The 25731-nt window shown below is 39.6% G+C and overlaps 2 protein-coding genes across 2 annotated transcripts; one reads left to right on the forward strand and one right to left on the reverse strand.

The window, feature by feature from the left end:
- Nucleotides 1-1050: 1050 nt before the first annotated feature.
- Nucleotides 1051-19673, reverse strand: LOC146393743 (polycystin-1-like protein 2). Its single transcript, XM_084925333.1, has 41 exons — nucleotides 19352-19673; nucleotides 18587-18745; nucleotides 18305-18493; nucleotides 17076-17186; nucleotides 16745-16892; nucleotides 16430-16659; nucleotides 15923-16333; nucleotides 15696-15823; nucleotides 15443-15590; nucleotides 14826-15024; nucleotides 14601-14712; nucleotides 14369-14510; nucleotides 14014-14241; nucleotides 12994-13136; nucleotides 12709-12888; nucleotides 12458-12595; nucleotides 11880-12026; nucleotides 11665-11789; nucleotides 11469-11589; nucleotides 10921-11049; nucleotides 10616-10841; nucleotides 9835-10025; nucleotides 9505-9735; nucleotides 9241-9342; nucleotides 8916-9094; nucleotides 8684-8830; nucleotides 8381-8580; nucleotides 7142-7365; nucleotides 6833-7049; nucleotides 6286-6752; nucleotides 5943-6039; nucleotides 5680-5820; nucleotides 5412-5597; nucleotides 4800-5130; nucleotides 4003-4136; nucleotides 3782-3909; nucleotides 3517-3677; nucleotides 2107-2317; nucleotides 1871-1972; nucleotides 1653-1784; nucleotides 1051-1507 (listed from the first exon to the last, which is right to left on the reverse strand). Exons 1-41 carry the CDS (start codon nucleotides 19671-19673, stop codon nucleotides 1340-1342), a joined length of 7485 nt encoding a protein of 2494 aa, XP_084781459.1. The 3' UTR covers nucleotides 1051-1339.
- A 1253-nt stretch (nucleotides 19674-20926) lies between these two features.
- Nucleotides 20927-24004, forward strand: bola3 (bolA family member 3). The gene is made up of 4 exons (XM_084934129.1): nucleotides 20927-21103; nucleotides 21213-21336; nucleotides 22606-22694; nucleotides 23349-24004. The coding sequence occupies exons 1-4, from the start codon at nucleotides 21035-21037 to the stop codon at nucleotides 23412-23414; spliced, it is 348 nt and encodes a 115-aa protein (XP_084790255.1). The 5' UTR covers nucleotides 20927-21034; the 3' UTR covers nucleotides 23415-24004.
- The last annotated feature ends 1727 nt before the right edge of the window (nucleotides 24005-25731 follow it).

Consider the following 25731-nt stretch of genomic DNA (forward strand, 5'->3'; position numbering starts at 1 on the left):
GGCCAAAAAGCTTTCCAGGTTATTTTGATCCTATCCTTCATCAAGCTCCTCTCCCACTATCTCCACATTGTTGGCTTCTGGCCTTGATAGAAAGTGATAAGTCCTTAGCAGCTTGCTGCTTGTTTGCTTCCAGCCCTGAGGATCCCTGTAGTGCCACAATCCAATTCAAAGGCTTAAAATCAAGCCTGGTCAGCTACAGCAAGCACACAGCACCTAGGGAACCTTCAGGTCATCAAGTCATCAGTACCGTTGCTGGCATGTTTTCAAAAGACACTTTAACATTTTAAATGTAATATTTGATTCTTTTTCTCATTTTAACTGTTTTGGTGTTGTTGGTAAAGACCCAGTGACAGAGGAATTGTCTAAAGCAGTCTGTATCCGTCTATCTATCCATTCATAGGTTATAAATCTCACTCAAAGAGCTGAGACAGACAAAATTTACATCTGCAGGTGATGTAGAACTACCAGTTATCCCAGACTAGATGACAGGAGAGAAAGAAAATTAGACTTTTACATTAATGCACATTAGAGCAACAAAAGAATTTCAGTTGTCAGGTAATATGAACTGCATACTGGTATTTATGGTTCACTGATCTATGGATTTTTACCATATGCACTGTGTGGAAGAAGACATTATGTGGGTTTGAAGTGTCTTAAATTCCCTTTTTTGTAGCTTGAATGGATAAGACTTCACGCGATAACGTCTTTAACAGGTCTTGAAGATGCTATGAGCAGTCTAAAGAACTTGCACATTAACTTGAATGTTGTTTTTAACAAGTTCTGTGCTCTGCTCTCTTGTGTATGTTGTCTAAACTTGTGTTATATGAGATGCTCTTACAGGAATTGGTCATGGGGATATAATGCTAAGCACAACACAGTGCTCAGTATATTACTATTAACTACTGGGCATGGCTGCTGACTACTGGACAGTAATGACAGTATTGATTAGCCTTGCCAGGGTAATGCCAGTGCAAGTTTCCACTAATATCCAGGAGTACTTTTATGGAATAAATGCATATTGTCCACAATTTAGTCACATAAATACTAATTTATTTCCTTTATCACAACAAACTGCATTCTACGTACAATGCCTCATATGTGGATAAAATAAGGATCGCCTCAGTTTCTAGCATCTGCAGTGCATCAGCTTCCCGCACAATGCTTCCAGCTCTGCAGCAGCACAGAAAAATGCTAATACAGACACTTGGAAGGGTTAAAATATTGCGTTACAAAGCAACAACAACATGACAACTAAATCATGCTAATGAAGGCAAGCAGGAACTAAAGCAAAGCATTTGATGGGTCTCACAATGTTAACCTTCTATCCCTGTCCCACTTATCATCCATCATGAATATTCCCAGAAGAAATAGTTGAGAGTGTGTTATTTGGCGCAGACGACGTGTCTGGCCTCCCGGTCAGGCCGTCTCCTTCTTTCTTACATTTGATTCCAAACAAACTGCAGATTTTCATTAGCATCAGGTCCACAATCTCATCCTCTTCTGACGGCTGCAAGAACAGTGAGCATTCAGTATAACTCAAGGATTATTAATTCATCTCAGGTCATTAAAAAAAAAACATGTTAACAATCAGGTCTCTACTGGAACTGAACATTAACACCAGCAGCATTTCAGACCTGGTGTGGGTGAGTTACCTTGTGATGTATCTGCTCCTGAGTGAATGCCACCAGAATGACGGAGATGAAGAGGTTCAGCACCACAAAGGTCATAAACACGATGCAGGACCCGATGAGGAAAGCACCGAGCACTGGATTGTAATTTAGTACCTGTGGGACCAGAAGCAAGAACTATAGTGAAGGAGGATGAGCAGCAAAAGTGAGCTGTGGTTGAATTATGATTGTCTCATACTGACCTCTTCATAGTTAAAAATACCAAGCTGCAAGCTGACCATGGTCTGCACAGCATCAAGCAGAGTCCGATAGGAGTACAGCTTCCAGCCATACATCAGGTTAGACTGGAAAATAGAAAGTTCACCTCTGTGTCAGTGACCACCTTTAAATGACTTCTATTTCACAAAGTAAACATAAAACAGAGAGAGAAACATGGACTCCAGCAGCATGTTGATGTTAAGCGTGGGAAACTCCTCACAGCAATAGAGTAGGCCAGAAACATGATGGTCATGACCACCAGGAAGCCTGAAATATCAGTCCAAGCTCGCTGCAGTGTGGCTGTAATCATGTGCAGCTTGGGGTTCAGTCTCAGCAGGTGCCACAGTTTGACTGTAGCCAGCAGTACCAGAAAGGCAATCAGATATCCAAGCACTGCATCGGCCTTGGCTGTTTCATGGAAACTGACGAACCTGGACAGAGCAGAAACAGAAAAAAAATGACTTATTTTCTTTAAATTGTTTTATTTTTAAAGCCTTTATTGCTCACCGTAGAATACAAATAAATATTTTCACCATCACAATCATAAATCACGATTTAAAATGTCATATAGCACAGTTACTCTTGATGTGGATTGCATGTATGTTTTTCCTTTCCTTAAGGTGATTTTTCTCCATCTGCACACATTTTTATCTTATGTGCACCAGTTATTTTTGTTGTGTCATCTTGTACACACAAGATTAAAAACTTATTTGAACAAGATGCTATCTCTTATTGTATAAGAAAAAAGACCAGTTAAAATGAATTAAAGTGGACCTCTGATGCTCATTTCCAACTCCATATCAGTCTGAACTCTATTTAGATAGCCTCACTAGATTCACAGTTAAAAATAATCCTTTGTTGTGAACACTCTTCGGCTGAGTAGTTATCCCTGTTATATTTCTTTGAAGTCCGCTTGAAATCCATCACCCGGGGTGGATGTGTTGTTGGTGTAATGTAAATTCTCTGTGGACGAACCCACGTGGTCACAAAAAGCAGACAGACACACAAACATCCACACGGACCCTAGCGCTCGCTGTCTAATGATGAGGTTGTCCTCACCCTGATCTGAGCAGACCCTGGGGGACAGATGGGGAAGATATATTCAAGGCTTTACACTAGACCTTTGTAAAGCCCTTCAATTCATCCACTGTCAAAAACAAACCATTTTAGCTCCCTTTCCCATCCCTATAAAGCATTCTGGATTTTGAATGGCTGCCCCTCACATCATACAGGTCCAAGAGTAGATAAAAAAACTCTCTGAAACAGACCATTTAAACCTGAAGCCTGAGCTTTTGCCTCACAGGGATTATACACACACACACACACACACACACACACACACACACACACACACACACACACACACACACACACACACACACACACACACACACACAAATGATTTGTTTTAGCTAAAATTAGTGTTCCCAAACTACCAGTAGCACAGCATGATGTATGCACTCTCTGCCAAAGTGAATTAGTTTTATCAATGCATGGTCATGCTACTGGAGAGCCACTAAATTGTGACCTTGCATGCTGAGAAATAGAAAAAAACCTGATTTGTGCAGCTCCTGGTGGGCAGAGCAATACATAAGTGGTTCATAAACTTACAGCATTTCTTATTGCTTACTGCTCTTTGTTGTTCTGGTAATAGTTCATGTCTCTGTTCCCGAGTAAAGTCCTCTTGATGAAAACACACAGGGCGCTCCAGCTGAGAATGATGATCGCCAACTCGAGCAGGTTCCACTTATTCTTGAAATAAGTCCATTTCTGTTTCTTCATCAACTTCCCCTGTAAACACATAGGAAGCAGAATCAGGTGAGCATATTTACTGTATACCTTCACTTGTAATAATTTATATTTATATTAGCAAAGAAAAGATAAAGCTTGTGCACCTGAACAAACATGTAATAGATGATGAAAAGAAAGTAGATGATTTCAGAGGCCATGACAAAGATGTGAAGGCCACCGGTCGACTGGTAAAGACGCACAGTCTGAAGTTCACTGCGGAACTGGAAAGCTCCTGTTGGAAACACGGTATGACAGATTAGGTGGTTCTCATAACGGTTGAGGATTTGTGCAACTCACACAGAATATCTACATCTGGTCTACTTACCTGTTGCTGTGGTCTCCAGCATGAGTGTGACGATGCAGAAGAGGTTGACATTGGCATTGTACACAGTGAACTCAACAAAGATTGCTTGGGTGTACACGTCAAACCAGGTGTTCTCATAAAGGTACTGAAGGGTTCTACAGCAGCAACGATAAACGAAGTAATTTACAGATTTTGTACTTTAAAACGTGACTCAAGACTAACAGTTCTTTCCTACGAGGATAAAAAAGACAAATCAGAACCAGTCAGGGACACTCAAGATAAGATAGTTTTTTCTATCTGCAGAAATTTAGATTTGCCAGTATAAATGGGATCTTCTGACCAGCAAGGGCAAAGCATCTATCAGTGTTAAGAGATATGACAGTGATTAAGTCAGCTCAGGAGGAGATGGTTGAAAACCTGCCTGCTGCTACATGCTGCAACTCTGGGCAGGCTAAAGTAGCCCAAAGTGTAGCATAGATGTGATTTATAAAGTGAATATTCATTGAGAAGAGTATCAGCTGAGCCATGTGGATGTGGATCTTTTTTTGAGAAGCAAATTACTTATTTGGTCATAATAGTCATATTTCTGGAGACCAATGCAATGGCTCCTGTCTACTCATCATACATTTAGGTTTACTTTGTCTTAATAAGAGTAATTAAACCTGCAACCCACAAGTTACAACTGCAATTATTATGTATAAAACAATATTTTAATTTTAATATTTTTATTTGATAAATGCTCTGAATTCTAAATATTTTCAGTTTATTCTTTATGCCATTTAAGTGCAATAATTTCACCCGCAATTAAAATTAACTACCTGCTGGAGTTTTGGAAATCTGGCCCCAGATCCATCACAAACCCTCCTCCTCTGTAGAGCTTCACATTGCCCCAGATGGGGTAGGCCCTCAGTTTACGCTGAGACTTGTACTTCCACGGGTCGTGAATGTTCGTTGAAGCATTACGGCCTACAGGTCGAGTCCAACCTGGGCCGTAGGAGCCCATGTCCTCCAGCTCCCATGAGTACGGAGTGTGACAGTCGGGGATAGACTCCTGCATGGATCGAGCTATGTGGCAAGAGTTTTTCTGCACCCTCACCTGGCGGAGACGAGCGTTGCCCACAAGCCTTGAGTTTCCATCAGTGATAAATCCTGTTACCAATTTCCAAATGACAAGAAGAAATTTTAATGAATCTTTATGCTTTACTACATAAATATAGAGTTAGTTTCACATGGGTAATATTGTTAAATTCTCAGGAGTTGTTTAATATCTTGTATTTAATTGTTACATTTTTAAAATTGTTTTTAATTGAGATAAGCTTCAGCTATTTATTCAAAAAAAACCTATCAAAACTAAACTAAAAGATTTTCAAATTTCATAAGGGATTCATGTAAAACATTCTGTGTGCCAATTAGCGTCACTGATATTTGACCTGGGTACTCTCCAAACAAGTTGCTCAGCAGAGTCGTGTTTGCCCAGTTGAACACATCTTGAATGCTCATTGTGTCTGAGACGCCTTTGCTGAAGCTCTTGCGAATGTGTTGAGTCAGAAAGTAGCCGTTGGGGTCCCTCTGACCATATGCCACCAGGAGTAACATCCACATAAATCCCGTATAGACTGCAACAAAAACAGATCCCTTACATCAGTTTGTTAAAATGTTAGTTCCTGTTCTTGCTTTGAATCAAAGTGGTTTCCTCACCGACAATCTCCCGTATGAGTGCAAAGACTTTCTGCTCTTTAATCATGTTGTTCCGCATCTTCTCGATATCAGTGGGAGGTGGTGGTTTATAGAAACTGCAGGTGCTGTCTCTTCTTGCTGCCTGGACTGCATCAGGATTGTCTGGGGGAGGATTTTAGATTTTAGATGCATTGCATTTTTTGTTCTTCAACACAAAACAATGCAAAAGATGCAATGCAAAATTAAAAAAGAAAAAAAAAAACAAGGATACAAAATAAAACTACCTGGGCTTCTGAGACTTTCTTCTATGGCTGGTTCTCCGTATTCCTCCTGGTCAACTTTCTTCAGGACGAGGGCAAAGAAAGCAGCAAATCCAAGAACCTGCAGCAAAAGATAGAGAGATTGACCTACAGACTCTCCCATTTAAAAATGGCTTGTCTAGAGTGGATTGTCTTCAGAAAATGTAACAGTAATTTCAGTATACAGGTAAATCAGTGCAGTATTTCGCACAAAAACGGATTTGATATTGTTCAGTAATTTTCTAAAATTGAATAAAATATCAGTTAAAAAAATCTTCTAAAGTGGGCTAAAATCTTCTGCTCCTACATATACTGTAATGTTTCTCACCTTTAAAGGCTGGGTGATAAAAAGACTCTCAAAAAAGGAGACCACCATGGAGATAAGCCAGCTTATAGAACGGTCTTTCCCGTAAGTCAGCCCATACATCATAGTGAAGTATCCTGACACACCACTGGTTGCGATCACCAGTATCCACCCGATAAACACAAACCACCACGGCAGCCCTCCTTGGCAGCATTTCTTCTTCCCACCAAGACTCTCCTCTGGCCCGGGGAAACAGCTGAGCTTGTCTCCATCCAGGATTGACATGGGTAGGTGGTATTCCAGAAGCCCCTTCATTCCATGAACTTGCTGCATGGCTCGGTTGTAGCTGTCTGGATTTGGAAACTGAGAAGGTCCCAACATACCAAGCTCCTTCTCGATAAGCTGCAGTTGCCTATACAGGTACCGGCTCTTGTTGCTCTTCTTCTGGGCTAGATCTAAAGTTTTTTCAGAGCTCTCCCACACACTGGTTTCTGTCCAAGCAAACACACAAAGAAGGACATAAATTATATATAGAATTTAAAAGCATTTATAATATTATAGTGCAGTTTACCTTGCAGATTCACCGCACCCAAACTAAGGATCATAGCTTGATCTTTTTTTGAAGAATCAGTGTAGAAGTCTTCAGCGGCTTGGTTTTGCTGTCTGATGATGTCCTCCACCAGAGACAGCAGACTGTTGATGTCAGCCTGCTGACCGTGATGGAGCTCCAGATGTGGCAGTGGGCTCTTCATGGCCTTTGAGAGTGACTGAGCAATTCTTTTTATGTCCTAATCAAGAAACCACACCAAGCTCTTCAGACATGGAGAACAAAATATTTACTGGTACTACACTGAAGAGGTACCAATAACATAAACTTCACCTTCATCACGGTATCTGGTGTGATGTCCTTTATCTCTTTCTGTGGGGACGACGTCTGTGAGGGAGAAACTCGGACAGTCTTCCCCTGTTTTGCATCTGCTTTGGTGGTTTTCTCTCGAGGACGAGTGTTTCTGAAGATACTCACGATGAGCAGATTGATGGGGAACATGATGATTGAACTTTGAACTCCAATCATAACCTGTTGCCAGGTAAACTCGATGTGACCTGCCAAGTTAAAGTCTTACTTTGAATTGGGTTTTAATGAACACTGATGAAAGATTAAATCTTTTTATGTTGGTCTTACTTACTCCTGCTACCAAATCTTTTGTAAAAAATCAATCAGATATTCTTCTTTTCGTTTGCACGTATGTAAAATTTTTAAATCTTGTCAGTTTTGACGGTGTATAGACTTGAAGGTAAGGAAATGTGCAATTAAAGAAAAGCTTTTAATACTGAAAACTAAGTGTAAGTCCAAACAAACAAGTGAGCAAAGTAATCTGTGACCAAACCACAAAAAAAGAGAAGACGGGGCTATAAATATGCAACAGAGTTATAGACAAACAAGACACAGCTGAGGACTGGATGTATGAGAAAGTTTTTAACAACAGGTAAAATCAGGGAGGAGCAGACCTGATCCATCCATAAAGGTGTCCATTAAGCAGGAAGTCAGGGATGCAGAAGGAGCAAGCGCATAAACAAAGAAACGGGAATACAGACAGGGAAACAGACTAAAATCAAGCCATGAACTGAAATAAAATGTTAGAACAAACTGAAACACATCATAACACTCAATTCTAAAACCTGAACTGGGAACAGGGCCCCCAAAACTGAACCAAACAAGAAACAAAACACAAGAATTCATGGAGAGTATAATAAAATTAATGCAGGAATCCAAAACTCACATGAGCATCATGAGCATCAAACTCCACATCAACCATGAGATATTTCTCTTCACATCAAAATCAAAATATTTGAACCTGTTGTGTTTATTGAATCTTGTAACAAATTATTTAACAAAAAGTAATTAAACATCAATTTGCATATATGAATTTTAATTTGCATAATTTGCTGCATGTGTCTGATTGTATTCATAAAGTTTTTAACAAAATAAAAATTACACTTATGATGCAGAAGTATCAAAAACTCTTGTATTAAATATTAAACACTTTGCATTACAAAAGTACTTATCTACTGTTGTTTTTCAGCTTTGTGAAAGCTTTGTGTATATTTTGTTACTTACCCAGGTCCATCGTCTGCTCAGAGGGGTCTGTGGGGATGCCCCAGAACATGATGCTGGTCAGCATGGTGCACAGCAGTAAGGAAAAACAGCAGGACACTCTCTGCACACGTGTGAAAGTGCTGCACGGAGGTCGACTAATGACAGAGAACCAGATGTGGCCGTCACGGAAATCCTTGGCTGTCTTCATGAAGAACAGATTACTAAAAAGTTTTTAAGAAAAGTGATTCAAGAAATTAAAGTCAAGAAAACAAACTCCAAAAACAGAGTCGATTCAAAATCCCAGGAATAAATGACAAGTCTCACCTAAATCTCTTTAGATCCACCTCCGTTGCTACTTGGAATACCTTGTCGAGAATGCACTCTTCCATATCTACAGCCAGCCAGGAGTTACAGAGAAAGTGCCACTTTTGACCAGTCTCCAGATCCTGCACCATCACTTTGCTAACATACCTGCACATTGATTGAAGTATAGATCCTCAAAAATATTGATACAGCTCAAGCTTATCATTAGTCTTTTTCCCTTTAACCCACGTACCACGCAGGGTGATCTCCTGAGTTGTCGTGCCACAGTCTTATGCTCTGCAGCTCTCCAAGAGAAAAGTGTGTGGTCAGCAGAAACATGTCCCCCCCACCTCTCTCAAACACAGGCTTCTCCGAATCTGTCAGGTGGTGGGGCTCACTTTCTCCCTCTGTACCCAGCAGAGTTATGGTTACCTAAAATAAAAAAATAACTAAATGGTTAGTCGAGGCTTGGATGGTGAGAGCCATCAGGATACCACAATCATACGTTGTTCAACAAAAACATCAGATGGTTTTGCTTTTGCTGTGAGTCCATCCAAGTCTGCATCAACATCACTGACCTGAGAGGAAGTGGATGCACCATGTCGGTGTCCTGTGTTAATACTCAGCAGGTAACGATACTGAGCCAAGGGGTCGTTGTCCTCAAGAACTGTTATCTTGACCTGGAAGTGGATGCAACGGGGCAATGTTTAGGATTAAAAAAAAAAAAAAAAGATAAAATTTGAATTTCAAGACAAAATTTAAGTAAAATCAAGATGAAACATTGAAGGTTAGCATGAAATTCTTAAAAGCAAAAGGTGTAAACTGGTGAAGCTCTACTTTACCTTGACTGAATCTTGCATGTCTTTCCTGCGCGCCCATACCACCACCAATAGATAAGCACAAAAAATGGCTCCGACAAAACACACCACAACGGGGTTGTTTGTGAATGTAGCAAAAAGTTCAGCGGTGCGTGACACATCCACTAAGTTAGGCATGACAAAGAAGGAGCTGCCAAAGAAAGTCAAGTGGTTACAGAGACACTGAGTGACCAAAGGTGTGGTGAGTGGACCAACCTGTGAACAAAACAGGAAGCCAGGTGATCAAACCTCACACTCCACATTTTAAGGAAGTAATAATGCAATCAGTTTGGATGTGATTTTTTTTCCACCTACCCTGCAGCCATCCTCACTCCAAAAAGACCCAGTTTCATTCCAGTATTTGCACTGGGCAGCAATGGAGATGACAGTAACACTGGCGTTGATGGATTTGATTCCTGGCTCTACAATGGGCTTTATAACAAGGTAGTGCACACCAACATCATCTGTTCTGTCTTTGGGACTCAGCACCCAAGTAAATTTTTCTTCTGTGTTATAACAGAGGACAGAGACAATTTTAAGAAGACTCATTCTAACTTTAACCATAATTACTGCTTGCATAAACTTAATGCTTAATCCTTGTCTCCATGAGGTAGAGATGCCCTCATAATGTGGCTCTGGTTCCCACAATTTGAGAGCTATCTTCAACTTAATGCAGATTTACATCTACATTATACTATACAGTACATTATTCACCATGCATGACCACACAGGAATGGGATCTACTGTTATTTGTTATCTGCAAAGTATGAAAAGGATGTTTGTTCTGCAGTCACGTGAAAAAGAAAGCTACCACGCCCGGCAAGAGCTTGTAGAACCACCTTTAGCTGCAGTAACTTAGTGATGTAATTTTGGCTCAGTCTTCTTTACAATGGTTCTTCATTTAATTTTTAGGCATTAGTTTATGCACAGCTCTTTTGAGGTCCCACCACAGCATTTCAATCAGGCTGAGGTTTGGTTTTAGGCGTTTGTGCTGTCGGTGGATGTCGGTTATTTTAAGAAAAAGAAGCCCAGATAAAAAGAATTGACATTAATTATATGCAACCCTAATATTCTTTTCTAAAAACAAAATACTGACCTTCTCTTGCGCTCTCTATAGGGATCTTTGTCTTGGCTACATAATCCTTATCACTTGGATAATCTTTATATCCCAGGAAGAGTATGAAGGAAATGTCTTCAGAAGGCTCAGTTTTCAGCACCAGTGTTACATCCGGAGAGGGAACGTCAATTATTAATGTGCTGAAATTGGCGAGGTCCAGGACTGTGCTGTTCTCCTGTCCACTGTCAAGCCGGGGTAGGAGAATCTGAAACTCCAGAAAAGACATCATGCCCCAAATGCTTCTTAAACTAAAGCAAATAAAAGTATCTCTTATACAATAGTACCTCTATCTCTTCAGGTAAGTTCTCAACAGGAATGACATTGCCATTCACTCTGGTGAGGGAAACGGATCCCACAGTTCCTGTGATGTTCTCCTCCTTCCAAGAATATGGATTCTTCTCAAAACTCATCATCTAGAAAGTAGGTACAATAAATAGAGGCTCAGATGATTTTGGTGAAGCCTTTTTTTTTCCATCTACAAAACTTTGCTTTTGCTTTCTGAAAACAGGGGTCGCACCTTTTCCTTCTCGCTTTTATTTCTACGATTTTACTTGTTTTTTTTTAAATGGTTCCAACATCTTGTAGTTTACAAAGCCAGAAAAGAGAGAAAACCCTACAAATAAGGTGGTCTGTTTGTATCTCTTATTGCTGGAGTTAAAAGTAAAATGATACGTTCATCAAATCTAAACTGTGGACTTTCAGCTATAGGAAAAAACAAATGCTGACTAAAAAAGAAAACTAGAACAGAAAACAGAAAAAAAAACCTCTCAAAAATATACTGATGATGATGTCCACTAATGAGTCCACTTCCCTCCAGTGTGCAAACACTTACTCTGACGTCCACTGGCTCATCTGGAGAGACAATATGAGGAGGAAGAGCAGGGAAGGAAAAACTCGAGGAGCTGTTTTTCTGAGCATTTATATCCAGCATTTGCATGCTTTTTGGAGAAATCCTGGAGAAGACGGTGTTATAATTATCTTCAGGAATTCTTGAGCACAAGTCCAAGTCAGAGCCTGTTATGTCTTACCTGTTCACATACACACTGATTTGACCAGAGTCAATGATGGCAGGCTCTCCGTTCAGCTCTTTGTTATTCAGCAGAGCACTCTGGACATTATTTATCCCAGTCAGAAGAAACTCTGAGACTTTTTTCTAAGGAGAACATACAACATCTTGTTTGGTAAAGACCGCAGTGGACGTAGGAATGACATCCAGCATGATATGTCATAATTTTGTTCTCACATTTGATGAAACATTCAAAATATTACTGGCTGCTTCAACTATGGGTGCAGCTGCTTGCACCAGTTCTACATCATCTGTGCTCTGCTGATTGATGCTGATACTGTTGAGGGAGGAGCTGAGGTCTACCAACAGAGAACCCGCTTCTTCCTGGAGAGAGGAAATGCAGCAGCAGAAACCACAAAAGGGTCAGTGTTGATTTGCCTTAAGCCTACAAAAAAGGCTGATGATTACACTAAACCTGTAGTTTAAATGGGTATTTAATTTGTTGTTTTTTTTTAGCTTGGTGTTGCTGCAAAATATATTCATTGCACAGTTAAATTCAACAGTTGTTTGACCAAAAAACAAACAAAGTTCTCAAGAGTCCTACTCAAGAAGTTGACTGACTTTGCATGATTGAATACTGGTTTCACTTAATCCTGCTGTGTTTTACACATTTTTAGTCTTTAATCAGCTTTGACTGATTAGACACTTCAGACTGATCCTTGAATAAATAATGCAAATAGACAGCAGGTATTGTTACAGCCTTATCAAAGCAGGTGGTCTGCACTGAACTTTATTGCATATCTAATGTATTATACTTGAGCAGCAGGACTGAGCTCCTCTGAGCGGTGCGTGAGCCCAGCCACAGCTCTGGCGGTCACTTGCACTTCCTGAGTCGTGTTGCTGGGGCAGTCCTGCAGAACTGTACTCATTCTGGTCAGCATTTGCTCTCTCAGCTGAAAGACAAGGAAACGATGATTATCATGTTCTCCACTCGCAAGTTGTGGGCCTCGTAAACATCACAGCAGTGTTACCCGGTCCAGTTATAACATTAACTGCATTCTGTTACCTTTGACCGCTCGTCCCTTTGATGTTGGCCACTCACTGTATTCAGCATATCGGAAACAGAAGCAAATATTTGTCCAAGCGCCTCACCGGTGAGCAGACCTTGCTGCTCTAAATGACTCACAGAGTCCTCCACTGCAGACTGGAGAGTGCTAACAGAGGCACTGGAGTCACCTTTCCGTACCTTAAGGTAGAAACACAATAACTGAGGTTATTTAATTAATCATTAGCATTTCTCTAATCTTCCCTTTTGTATTTGAGAAAATGTAATAATTGACTGATGACCAACCTGAGTGATGACAGTTGAAGCTGCTGTTTTTCGCTCATTTTTCACAGTCACCACAACAGACAAACTGTACTTGTTGTTGGCATCGCCGAGAGGCAAGAAGACTGACCTCACCTCATTTGAAGTACTGCATCGTAGATGAGTGCCTAAAGGACAAAAGAAGCAGTTTAGCACAGTTGCACTTGATTCTCAATTACGTACCTACACATCGGTTGATAAAGTATCAAAATTAAAACTAATTTACTTTCTCCGGGGAGTCAACCACCAACTTTTCGAACCACTCCTGTCAAGTATGTGTAGTGGAGAGTAGTGTGAGGACCTGAACGCAGACTGTGAACCATTTATTGTAGGCTGTTGGCAGGTTTATAGCTTATGTTTGGGATTTGTACTAAGAAAACTGAAAACTGTAAACCTAAAGCTAATAACACGCACTAAGTACGTTTCAAGACAAAGATCATAGACACAGACTTGAGACAGGAAAGAGGAATGGCTCTAAAGGAATAAGGAACTAAGAACAAACTGAATACGCAAAGAGGAAAACACAAGAAAACCATAAACATTAAGCAACCCTGGAATTAAAGAGACTCTTAAATAAACACTAGAAAGTTCAAACTGAGAAATGCTGGGTCAGCTGACCCAGACCATGACAACTCCACCTACTGAGATTTTTTATTTTAAAGCGCTACGATCTAACAAAAAAACATTTCTCAACTGAGCTGTACAATTTGTTTTAACTGATAAAGCAGCAGCTGATGCTGGCACGTGGCCCGAAAATACCACAAAAGCTTTATTTATATTCTGCTCATGAGTTAGTGGCCCCATAGTGTAGTGGTTTACATATTCACTTGGCAAACAAAAGGTCACTCGTTCCAGATATAAAACTGCCAAATCAAACATGTGGTTGCTGTCTGCTGTGGTGACCTCTTGTGGCAAGGGCTAAAAAGCTAAATAAAACTATCAAAACAGAAAAGCTGTGAGATTGCTTTCATCAATAACACTAATTACACTCCACTACACTCTCACCTGTGTTGGTCTTGAAGCAATAGAGACAGCCTGTAGAGCAGAAAGAAGTTGTTTTGCAGGTAATGTCAAAAGCATCGAGCACAGTTCCTGACGGTGGGGAGATGCTACATGAGGGCACTGAGGGATCCATCAGTGCATCAGTTGTGACTACTGAGTTTGTAGGTGGTTCAGTTGGCTCGGGGTCTGGTATAGGAAGTGTGTACTTGACAAACCCCGGCTCCTTCTTGTCTGTTTAAAAAAAAAAAAAAAAAAAATTGAAATTATACCTGATCAGGTATAATTTGTTTTCTAGACTTTGATCAAAAATGTCTTTTAAAGGACACGTTCTGTGTCTATCTATGACATGAAAACACACCATAAGCAATTACAGTGATGTTCTGCTGCATGTCCCTTGAGACTTTTAGATATTGGCTGTGAACGGTATATTCAATGTTGCCATCGTGCTTCTCCGTAAGGGGCCGTCTTCCCGCTTTGGAGTAGCATCTACCGAGGCTACCCTGAGGAGAACTCATTAGTTATTTCTTGTTTGTCACACGGGTCTATTTAGCCACATTTCCTGTTGTTACATTTCCTGTTTCCTGACTTACTGTCAAAGGTTTAAGGTCCTCAATACACCAAACTACATGCGGGCAAGTCGTCAAACAGCTCAGTCTTAGCTTTGCCTGGTCATTCACATTTATTGAAGCACAATTATCACAGCTGCAAGAATTAAGAAGATAAAGTAAGTTGAGTTTTTTTATACTGGTTGTAGTTCCTGATGCATTTTTGCAATCCTGTACAAATACCATTGTTTCTAAATAAACCCATTTTACCTGATGGTGACATCTGTGAGTTCTTTTGAAGGAACAACAGAGACACATTTAGAAGCTGTTCCAAGTTCAGCCCATTTCCTAAACCAAGTCCTTCTCTTTACTCTTAAAATGTATCTGAACATTTCAAATGGATCTGGGAGGCATTCTCGTTCAATCACATGAGTTTCATCCATTGTTTTGTTTTTGCATTTGCAATCTCCTGTGTGGGAAAAAAAAGCAGAAACAGTCTCAATATAAGACCACAATAATAATGATGTCATAATAATGCTGTGGTATAGCAAGATGAAGCATAAAACATTTTGTATAAGCAATGCAATGCAGCATCAGCTCTGTTTGCTAAAACTGCAATCTGACACTATTTTCTGTGCAAATTTTCTTGACTTAGGGCATAATGCACTCTTCTAGGTGTTTCTTGTCTTGTAATGATCACAGATTACAGTTTCAGTTTGATTGTACTGTTGTGTGATTACGTATTTTCCTGATACATCCAAAACAAATTTCACGATGATGCAGAGGCAGAGCTTGTGTGGTTTCAACAAGGATCTGAATGACCAGGTTTCCCTTGACCCATGCATCATATCACAATTTAGTGATCAGTGAATTAGTGTTGTACTTACTGGATTCCCATTCATATGCCAGTTCTTTGCTAGGCAGTGATTCAGTTCCAGTTACTGTCAGTGTAACCCTCTGAGTGTAGTCAACCAAAGTGTCAGGAGTAGCAATTATTTTCAAGTCAGCAGAGTCACTGTCACTCACATTATCTGCCTGGAGATGAAAACAGAGTCATTGTGCTGCAGTCATTTCTGCAACAGGCTACATATTTTGCACAAGTTCCCAGATTATTTCTGTTTAAAATGATATTTTACATACTGTATGTTCATCGGTGCTCGGTGAAAAGTCAGAGTAATTCTGGCAAGCCTCAAGAATCTTGTCTAAGTCCACATCGACATCAGAGGATGAAAGGCCATTGGTGGCTCTTACGTTCACTTGCAAAGATCCTTTACCAAAAGAGATCATGTTTAACCAAATCGGGCACAAATCATATATAACTGGTACTTGTTTCATCTTAACAGGAGCATGACTCAAGCTTTAAGTACCTTTAAGTGGGCTGGAGAATGTGTAAGTTTGCAAGCCATCAGCGAGCATGTCTCTGCTCTCCGACAGAGTGTCCTCAGCTCCAGTGAGTGTGAAGAGCAGCTCCACAGGGGCTCCTTGCTCCAGTGAAATGTTAATGATGAGATCACACGAGTCGGGACATACGTCTTCCTCCGCAATCACAGAGGCCTGCAGGCCTTCAACGGGATGCAGCAGACACAGCTCTAGATGAGCAGACACCGTGCGGGTTGTAACCCTGTTAGATGCAGCTAAGGTGAAGTTGTGGCAACCATGACTGAGCTTCTCCACCATGCTTGCATTCAGGGTAATATTGTGTGGCATTTTTCCGCTCCCCACTGATTGATTTGCGACTAAATGGGCTTCATGATGAATTGTGTAGGAAACATTTGTACCTAGTTACAGAAAATAAGAACAGAATGATCTTCTATTTTTGAGAAATGGCTTATTAGACGTATCGTCGCACCCCTTGTGCTGCCAAACTGACTCACCTGCCTCCACTGCAAGTTGGATTTGAACTGGAATATTGAAGAGGGCATTGCATTTAGTGCCACCTGTTGACATATTCTGGCCATTACACATGATCACACTGAAGTCTCCAACTGGCTCCTGAATCGTTATGGACTTCTGAGCTGCGACATTCCAGTCACTGGTAGTGCACTCCACTCCAACCAGGAAGACACCAGGATGTGTGAATTTGTGTATAATTGTGCTCTCCATTCTGTGAAAAAGCAGCAGTGTTTGTGATATAAATAAAGTACTAAGATCCATCTAACATATTTGGTCAACTGCAAATCTTTGCTAACTCTTCTGGGTTGTACGGATCAATAGTGTGGCCATCCCCAGCATTCACTGTGCATGTTAAGTTTCCCTGGAATGGATGCAGGAGCCACTTCACGGTGATGGTGACATTATCGAAGACAGCTGCAAGTTTACTCATCAGCAGCTGAAGCCCTAGGAGGAAATCACATCACTGAATTAGACTTGTGGAAACATACAGTCAAAGATCTTTGCACATAACATCATAAGCACTATGGAATCTGTTTTGATCAGCTGGTCTTTATGAATTTAGGTTGAGTTTAGGCTGATGGGTTTAGTGCAAAGAGTGTATATAAAACAAGAAATCGTGCATCTGACCATTTTTGCAGCGATACTCTGCAGACAGGTAACTTCCCAGCGCCGGACATGGTTCACCAAAAGTGCTCAGATCTACTCCAGCCTGGCAGGCCTGCAGTCCGTGACAGTGAGCTGCAATAACACAAACAGAAAGCCGAGCAAACGGCAATGAAACACACTTTATTTATTAGGGTTTGCACATTAATGATAAGACTTTACAGGCAACGCAGAAAAAGTCACACAAAAAGCAAATAAAAACAATAAATGCTAAAATTGAGTTAGCTAGACAAACAAGTGAGATATAAATATTTATTATTTCAAATAAATGTGTCACGAAATTGGCATTTTTCACCAAGATAAATGGCTATGAGACCCTATAAAACTTATCACTTGATCTCTTCAAAGTCAGTCCAGGAAATGCACTCAGTCTCTGATCCAATGAGTGTGATTGGGACATGTCTCATCCTTCCGCTTTATAAGCATTAAGCTTCTAGCTATTTGTGTAGCAAATACAACCTATATGTTGGAAGGCATATTATTTCAACCAAATATTTCAAATACTGGAGTTATTGGAGACTGATCAAGATTTTAAAGGCCTCCCTTCAGAATTTAAGGAGACGGGGAAAGTCCCAAAAAGTATGAATAAGTGTTCCAATCAGATTTCTTGCATCTACTATACATGGGATTTAAATCTAAATAAATCTTGCCCAGGTTGTTTTTGTTTAAAAAGAATGCTGCTATTTAATGTTCATACTATCAAATTTCAACATCCTCCTTCTGTATCTACAAGCTTCTGGTGAGACTGCATAATAGCTTTTTAAAGAGGGAGAAGCTTACTAACCCCTCCAGCATAACTAATACTGCTATGAATATGGATGTAGATTCACTCTACCCCATCTTTCACCTCCAACAGGGAGGGATTACACGAATTTAGTTTCTGGCAGTATAACCCCTTTGTCTGCAGTCACAGAGCAATGATGGCTTTTATGTTTTACACGAATCGAGAAACAAAAACATAATAGTGTTGATAATAGTGACGTTTTTTCTTGGCTTTTGGATGATGTTGCTTTAATAAAGACAAACACTGCACGCATCCGCAGAATTTACCATTCTAAAATGTAATGAGGTAAATAACTGGTTAAGTAAATGACGAGTAGCCCAGCCTATTGTAAACATGTTTTTCTGTTTCTGTATCATAGCTGCTATCAAAAGCTGGATCAAGTCAATTAAAAAGATGTGACCCATAATACCTGTTACATAATCTGTTACATCGATCCAGCTGCACTCTTCCTGGGAAGACGTGGGCGAGGGTGTAAGTTGGGATCGGCAGTAGTGGATTGTTTTACGACCGTAAAAACTGTCATCAATCTCTATAACTTGACCAGAACCACACTGCAGTGTAGCATTTTGGCCATCACATGCAATTGATCTCCCAGAATCTGCAGGGAGAAAAAAAGGAAGAAAATTTACATAAGAAAAAGAAACACAGCATAATTGTATTGTCATATATGAAGTTTTTTAAGGGCGCGTACCAAATTGGCAAATGAAGTTAAATTCCTGGCTGCAGTTTTCTGTAGCTTCCCACTGAAAGCCTGAGTGTCTCAGGACATGCGCGCAGGCTGCTTGATCTTCTGGCAAGTTAACCCAGTTACTGTAACTTACATCTGAGCTGTCCAACCAAGCGAGAACACCTGAAAAAGCACAACAATTACTTTTGATAATCAAGCGAAATGCGGTGGAAATGTTATTACTGCATCCCCATTTGTTTTCTTTCCGACAGTAAAGAACAGACGGGGTGAATAAAGGGTAAAGTCTTGTCCTCTGTGAAGAGAAACAAACACACCACTGTAAATCAGGCCTTGTGACAGCCACCCTATTGAATAGTTCAAAAGAGTGAGAATTATCTCCCATTACACCTGCTGGCTGAGATATCCAACTGGGCTCCTTTCACTGCGAATGTCAGTAAACAAACACATCACAATTATTTACAATGCACACGCAAGCTGCCCAGTGAGATAGCAGTAGAGGTTATAATGCTTTCATTTCTGAAATTTATGGTGCACTTTGTAATATAATCATTGATCACTTATACCTCTTTTCTGTCAATAAGTGCACCAGAATACTTAATATTTATAGTGTGTTTCAAAGAAGTTCTTGTCTATTATAAAGAAGCAATAATTTTACTAACTTTTTGCAAAACCTTTTTTCTAACTGTTTATATATGTTAGCACTGAAATGCATGTGGCTTCACAAACAGTCCATACAGTCATAAGAAGTCATTCAGTGCCTCCTCTCACCCTCAGTGGTAGCAGAGTCAAGCGTGAGGTTGGGAGCAGCAGGTGCCACTCCGAGCCACCAGTTCCTGTCAGGCTTCAGGTGCTTCTGAAGGAACTGCTGCGTCTCATCGTTCAGGATAAAGGCCAAGTGTCCTCCGCCTCGCTCACACCATTCCTCAGCACCTCGAAAGGATCGCTGCAGATCCACAAACTCGTAGCACGAGCCGTCGAAACCTTCCTGGTATTCTGGGCAGGATTGAGCTTCAGTATCGTCCTTGGCGTGACAACTCCAGCAGAGGAAGAAAACCACCAAAGTGAGCGTAGCTGAAGTGGTTCTGTCCATCTCTGAAGCTGAACACTCTTCAGACTCTCTGGTAGCATCTTGTTTTTAAAGAGTAATGACGTCAGTAGCTCTGACAGGGATGGCTTTCTTGATGGGTGCAGAGCTTTGTATGTGGCCATAATCCTTGGAGTCAAACAAAGCCTGGCTGTGCAGTGAAAAGGGTTAAAAGCTCACTGTCAACAGCCAGATTGCTCCTCTGTCTCCATTACTGCAGAGCTTCACAACCTGCACAGTGAGATAAGCCTCACAGTCAGACCTGATGTAACCCCCATCACTGTGAGCTTGATCTTGTTCAGACTTGTTCAAGTTAAAACACACGTTTAAGGATAATCAAAAAAATTATCTGAGCAATTCTACACTAATGAATTCCCCTGCACAGAAAGCTCAGTATTCTTGAGAGCTGAGATTTTAATTTGTTACGAATCACACTGACAATGACTTTCATCTCTTCAAGGACAAACAGTCATAGCAAAACAGTAAGTTTGCTTTTTCTACCTGCTGTGACAAAAAATGTATTTTGTGGAAAATACCTGGAATTATTCACAATAATTACTTTTTAGTGTGTGCAACCATGTACATAGGTAACATGTGAAGGGACCTCGAGAGGGGAAACAGTTAAAATGTCGATAGATAGATAGATAGATAGATAGATAGATAGATAGATAGATAGATAGATAGATAGATAGATAGATAGATAGATAGATAGATAGATAGATTGCAGGGGTGTCAAACTCCAGTCCTCGAAGGCCAGCATCCTGCTTGTTTTTGAGATATCCCTGCCCTACCTGCTGCTGATTACCTGGATCAGGTGTGCTTTGCCAATAAAAAGCTACAAGGGCAGGTTAGTTGGAAGACAAGCAGGACAGCGGCCCTTGAGGCCTGGAGTTTGACACATGTGGATTACAGTGTTAAATTGCTGTGTTACAGAAAATAATCATGATTGTTAAAGAATAAAAATAGAAATAGTGACTTTAAAAACACGTACAACCAATAATATGTATAATTTTATTTATAAGAATGATAAAATAAAATAATAAAATGTAAGACTGAAAAGAGAACTGTACTAAATGGTACATAGGACCTTCATAGCAATCAGTATTAATACATAACATATAATCTATTAAAAATGACATGTATGAATCTCGTATTCATTCAAAATAGTAATTTTATATTCATACAATGGCAATATTAGAAATAGCAACAACTAGGGCGCTCAAATGTGTTAAAAACCCCAAAGTGATTTGTGACCCGGATGTGTGACGTCATATTTGAGGGCCCGCGCTGTCTGAGGACATGACAGTTAAGTAACCGGTGTGTGTTTCACAAACTCCCCCTGATCAAGCTGTGCCTCCGTTTTCACAATGTTGGCTTGTAGTCGCAGTTTGAACAGCGCTGTGGTGTCTGCACTCCGTCTTCTGCGCAGTAATCAGGTTAAAACACCTTTAGCAGTGCATTTCAGAGGGTCAAGCTTTAGCTTAATGCTAGCCGCCAGTTTGCAGAAACTGTCTGCTGAACTTAAACTCATCTCCTCCTCCTCAGACTGCCGTCACTGGACAGCTGGAAAGACCTCTGTCCACGCAAACCGACGGAGAGGTCCGCATCGCAAAGATACTGAAGGAGAAGTTCCCTTCAGCCTCATCACTCAAAGTTGTGGATATATCAGGTAAACACTTAAATCCGCTGAAATGATCCTGATCCGCCTAAGATGCTATCCGGGACGGGAGCACGGCTTAACACGTGGGAAATGACAAGGCTGGAAATGAAGCTACACAAAACTTTTGGTTCATACACAGTGGGGACCGTGTCAGACCTTCTTGAGTAAATTTTTAAGGATTCATCTACTGTGCAGCTGCCACATGAGGAATTACTGACAGGCAGTGACGGTGCTAAAAACAAATACATCATCCAGATTGACAGGATTACATGTTTTTCCTCTCTTTGCTTATTAGCAACACCCTTATTTCCTTTTATTGTAAGGAACCGCTCTGCCCGATCTGCTCCTGGGTAAAAGTGTCAAATAACTTTTCTGTTATTTGCACATACACAGTGGATAAATACTTTTCCCTGGTTTATATCATGTGATACTCATTATCACTGATTTGAAGCTTTTTGAGTCAGCTAACTCAAAAGACCCTCAGAGGGATGCATTCCAATGCAGGATTAAAGGATTTGTGAGCTTAACGTTTTCAATCTTAAAGATGCTATTTTTTAATTATATTTAATTTATTTTTTTGGTTATTGTTTTTGCCTGGTCCTACTCTGCTGCTAAGTCTGTTTTAAATTGATGGATGGCAAATAACATCCAACAGATTAGGGTATTTGTAGCCCATTTAATACCAAGAACAATCAGTCAGTAAAATTAACTTCACCTTGATCTGGTCACCCACTTATTAATACCCTCTTCATTAGGCTGCGAGACAATGTCGGACTTGATTACATTGATTATCCTTTGATGTGTGTATCACTTTTGAACTACACACAGAGCACATGGAGTTATAAAATCAATATATCAAGTCAAAATTCACAAAAATAATTGGTTTTCTGTGGTATTATTCTCAACTTCTTCGTAGCAATAGTGTGGCCCTTTTCTGATACCTTGTTTTTTATTGTTGTTTTGTTTATCAACCACTCAAAAAGGCTTAAAGACTCAAATGATGCAGCAGACACCACTTTTTAGATGTCTTGGAGTAAAAAGCCCAGGTTAAGTCTTTAACTGCCTTCATGATACCCACCCACTTCATGTGGTTTTAGGTTTGCAGAATCGGCTAATGCAAAGAAATCCCAACTATGTTGAATTTGCCTGGTAGGACATGTAGGTCTTCCCTGAAGCCGTGCATTTGAACTGAGGAAAACTCTGAAAGCCAAGGAAGCAAACAAACAAGCAAAGCAAGTCATAAGATTCTCTGTTTCTGTGTTTCGGTGCTGTTATTAGGTGGCTGTGGGGCCATGTATGAGATCCACATAGAATCCAGTGAGTTTAAAGGAAAAAGGACTGTTCAGCAACACCAGTTAGTCAATCAGGTAAACCCCTAGAAACCTTGTCTAAACTGATGTATTAAATCTAAAATTGCCGATGTTTTATTTAGTCTGTGTTGAACCTTGTATGTGCTTGTGTTATTTGTTTTTTGTGTTTTTTTTTTTTTTTAAAGATGACATGAAACGCTGCACATATAAAGGATCATTTACATCATGGAGCCCTGCTCTCAAAAACTGACATAGATGTAACTCTGTCTGTGAAGCTGGATTAAACATGTTTAGCGCCTTCTTCTGTTAGTATGGAACGTGATGTCACTGGGTTGCAGCTAATAGTCTTACATTAGTTTATGTTTGCTAACCAGTGACAGAATCATGATCACGTTTATGCTGCCCCTGGGTATAACAATGAGTTTTATGTTAAGAAACCAAGGATATACTGTCCACTTTTACCGTCTTGTCTCTAGCAGTATTTGGCTCTCATTACTTGGCTAGCTGCACTGAAATGGGAAAATCCTTCTGTTAGCTGCAGTGTCTGGGTTTGTATAGCACTCCATGAGGTAAATTAACCTCCATAGATCTAGTGTTTCATGTCCTCTTTTAAGTCTGTCCTCTTAGCTTCAATTAACAAAAACTTGTAGTTTATATTTGCAATAGTTGATATTTTAATCACAAGTATTGCGTATGTCTTGTCCTCCACAGGCACTCAAAGATGAGATTCAAAACATGCATGGATTGCGAATATTCACTGATGTCCCACAACATTAGAAAAAGTCCTATTTCTGGCCCACAAACCTTTCCTTTGTTCACCCTCTCTAGTATGAATGCACAACTGGGAGGAAAAAAAGCTGTTATGTTCTAAACTAATCCTGTGACATAGATGTTAATGTACCAGTGGCAGAAACGCACAGGATCCTATCTGTAGCAGTTACACACTGACAGTGTGAAACATGCATGATTGCTAAGTGAGTTATCATGTACTCTAAGATAATATATTGAACCAATGAAAGCTGTGATACGCACAAAATGGCCTGCTAAATTGTTAGCAAAGTGTCAAGTCATGTAGGCTCTTCCCATTGTGGGGTCTCCTGAGGGCTGATGGTGATGCTGGTGTAATAATGGGCAGTCTCGTAATGGTGGAGAATAGCTACAGACTCTATTTTTAACTGGGGATGGATCTGTTTATGGAGCATTAGTTTGCAATGTCATTAACTCTGACCACAGTCTGTGTTACCGTCTAGCTTAAGATGATTAATTTCAAAATTGGTTACTGGCATTGGATTGTACTTTGCTCCTGTGTTTATGTTACCTATTCCTTTCTAATGTACCTTGCAATAAAAGAAAGCTACTTTTGTTGACTGTTTTGTTTTTGTTGCTTAAATTAAAAAAAAATCCATTTATATAAAAAAGAAAATGCGCTCACTATTACTGCCTGTCAAATTAATCTAATATTAATCACGCTGAGGATTAAAAGTGAAAATATGAAGTTTTTCATAACATTTTTGCTGCTGCTGAATGTTGAAAAATGATGGCAGAAAGCAAGTGGAAGCCTTAAACAATAGGCTTAAATCATTTCAGCTGAACCAGTGTATAAGGGCATGCAACTTAACATATTTATATTTGGTGATAACAATGTGCTTGAAATTATGTATATATTTTGTTGATTTTTGGGTCAAGTGATCCTGAACATGCAGGGGTAAGAGCCTTTCCATACAAGTCTTCTCCCCCCCCCCAAAGTAACATAGATGTTTATGATTAAATTACTTTAGATCTTTACTCTGTTAATGTTATTCAAACCTGATAACATGGCCTATAGTTAATAAGACCTTTACTCGGGGTTCGCACAAAACCCACTGAGCTTTTAGCTGAGTGATGGAAGTTCATCGCTCTGATCTGTCGTTCTACAAATCTGTTTGAAAATCTTTCCGCTCCTTTTTGGAGTTTCCTGTTATTTAAGCAGGCTGCCGCAGTTAGCTACGTTAGCAGCTAGCATGTTCTTGAGCTCAGAAATTCAAAGAAGTACAAAAACTGAATGTCAGACAAGTGTTATTATGGCGTCTTGGCTTCTTCAGGATGTGTAGTAAGCAGTAACGTTTATAATAACTTTATTTATTTTATTATTTATGATATGGCACATATCATTGGCTTCTTTTTGTGTTTGAGAAATTTTAGATTAAACCTTTTGCAAAGAGGTCCGTTTATAAAAGAAAACAGTTACGATAAGATTAGGAGCGAGTGTAGCAATTTATGATGCAGGAAGTTGAATGCGTCAGCAGGTTGTTTTAAGATGTTGCCAGGGTTACAGGTTTACACCGTAACCTTGGCAACAGTTGTTGCTTCTTTTACGAATTCAAAAGCTTAAGTCAGTATACATTTTTTTTAATGAAGTTATTTTCTCCATGACCATGGAGTTTATTCTACAAAGAAAATTAGAAATATTACACCACCTGATTTTTTTTTTTTTATTGCAAAAAGGCTTTTTACTTTTACATATAGCTTTCGGGATATGATAAATTAGCGTTTTTCTAGTTTCTCATTAATTGTAGCACCTGACATTGAACCACTCCAGGCTACATTTCAGTTGAATCTATTTTTATCCATATCTAAGAGAGGCCTATAAACCTTTTCAGCCAGCCATAAAGACTTCATAGTGTATAGTGAAATGCTTTTCACTGTTTGTTTGTTTGTTTTTACCGTCATAATAAAAGTCTTATTTTTAGGTTGCAACCGTGTGATATACAAATTAAGAAACTAAATTATTGTAGTGATGCCCGAGCTTTAAATACAGAAGCTTGTTTCCATCACTGGGGGAAAAAATATTATCTAAAAATTTTTGGTTATTATATAATAAGCTTTTGAGATATCTCAAAAGCTTGACTTACGAATAGGAGAAAAAAAGAAGACAAGTGGAAATTTTGAGGTTTTAATCTCAGAATTTGGGGTTATGTATCTATAAATAATAAATTATTATTAATAATAAACTAATAATATGACATTTTGAGTTACTCATAAGTCAATTTTGACATATCAATTTTAAAAAAATGTCTTTTATTTATTTGTTTGTTTATTATATATTGTCATTTAA

The sequence above is a fragment of the Perissodus microlepis genome, chromosome 1 (genome assembly GCF_051167445.1).
Source record: "Perissodus microlepis isolate ML-2025 ecotype Zambia chromosome 1, ASM5116744v1, whole genome shotgun sequence".
Classification (NCBI taxonomy): domain Eukaryota; kingdom Metazoa; phylum Chordata; class Actinopteri; order Cichliformes; family Cichlidae; genus Perissodus; species Perissodus microlepis.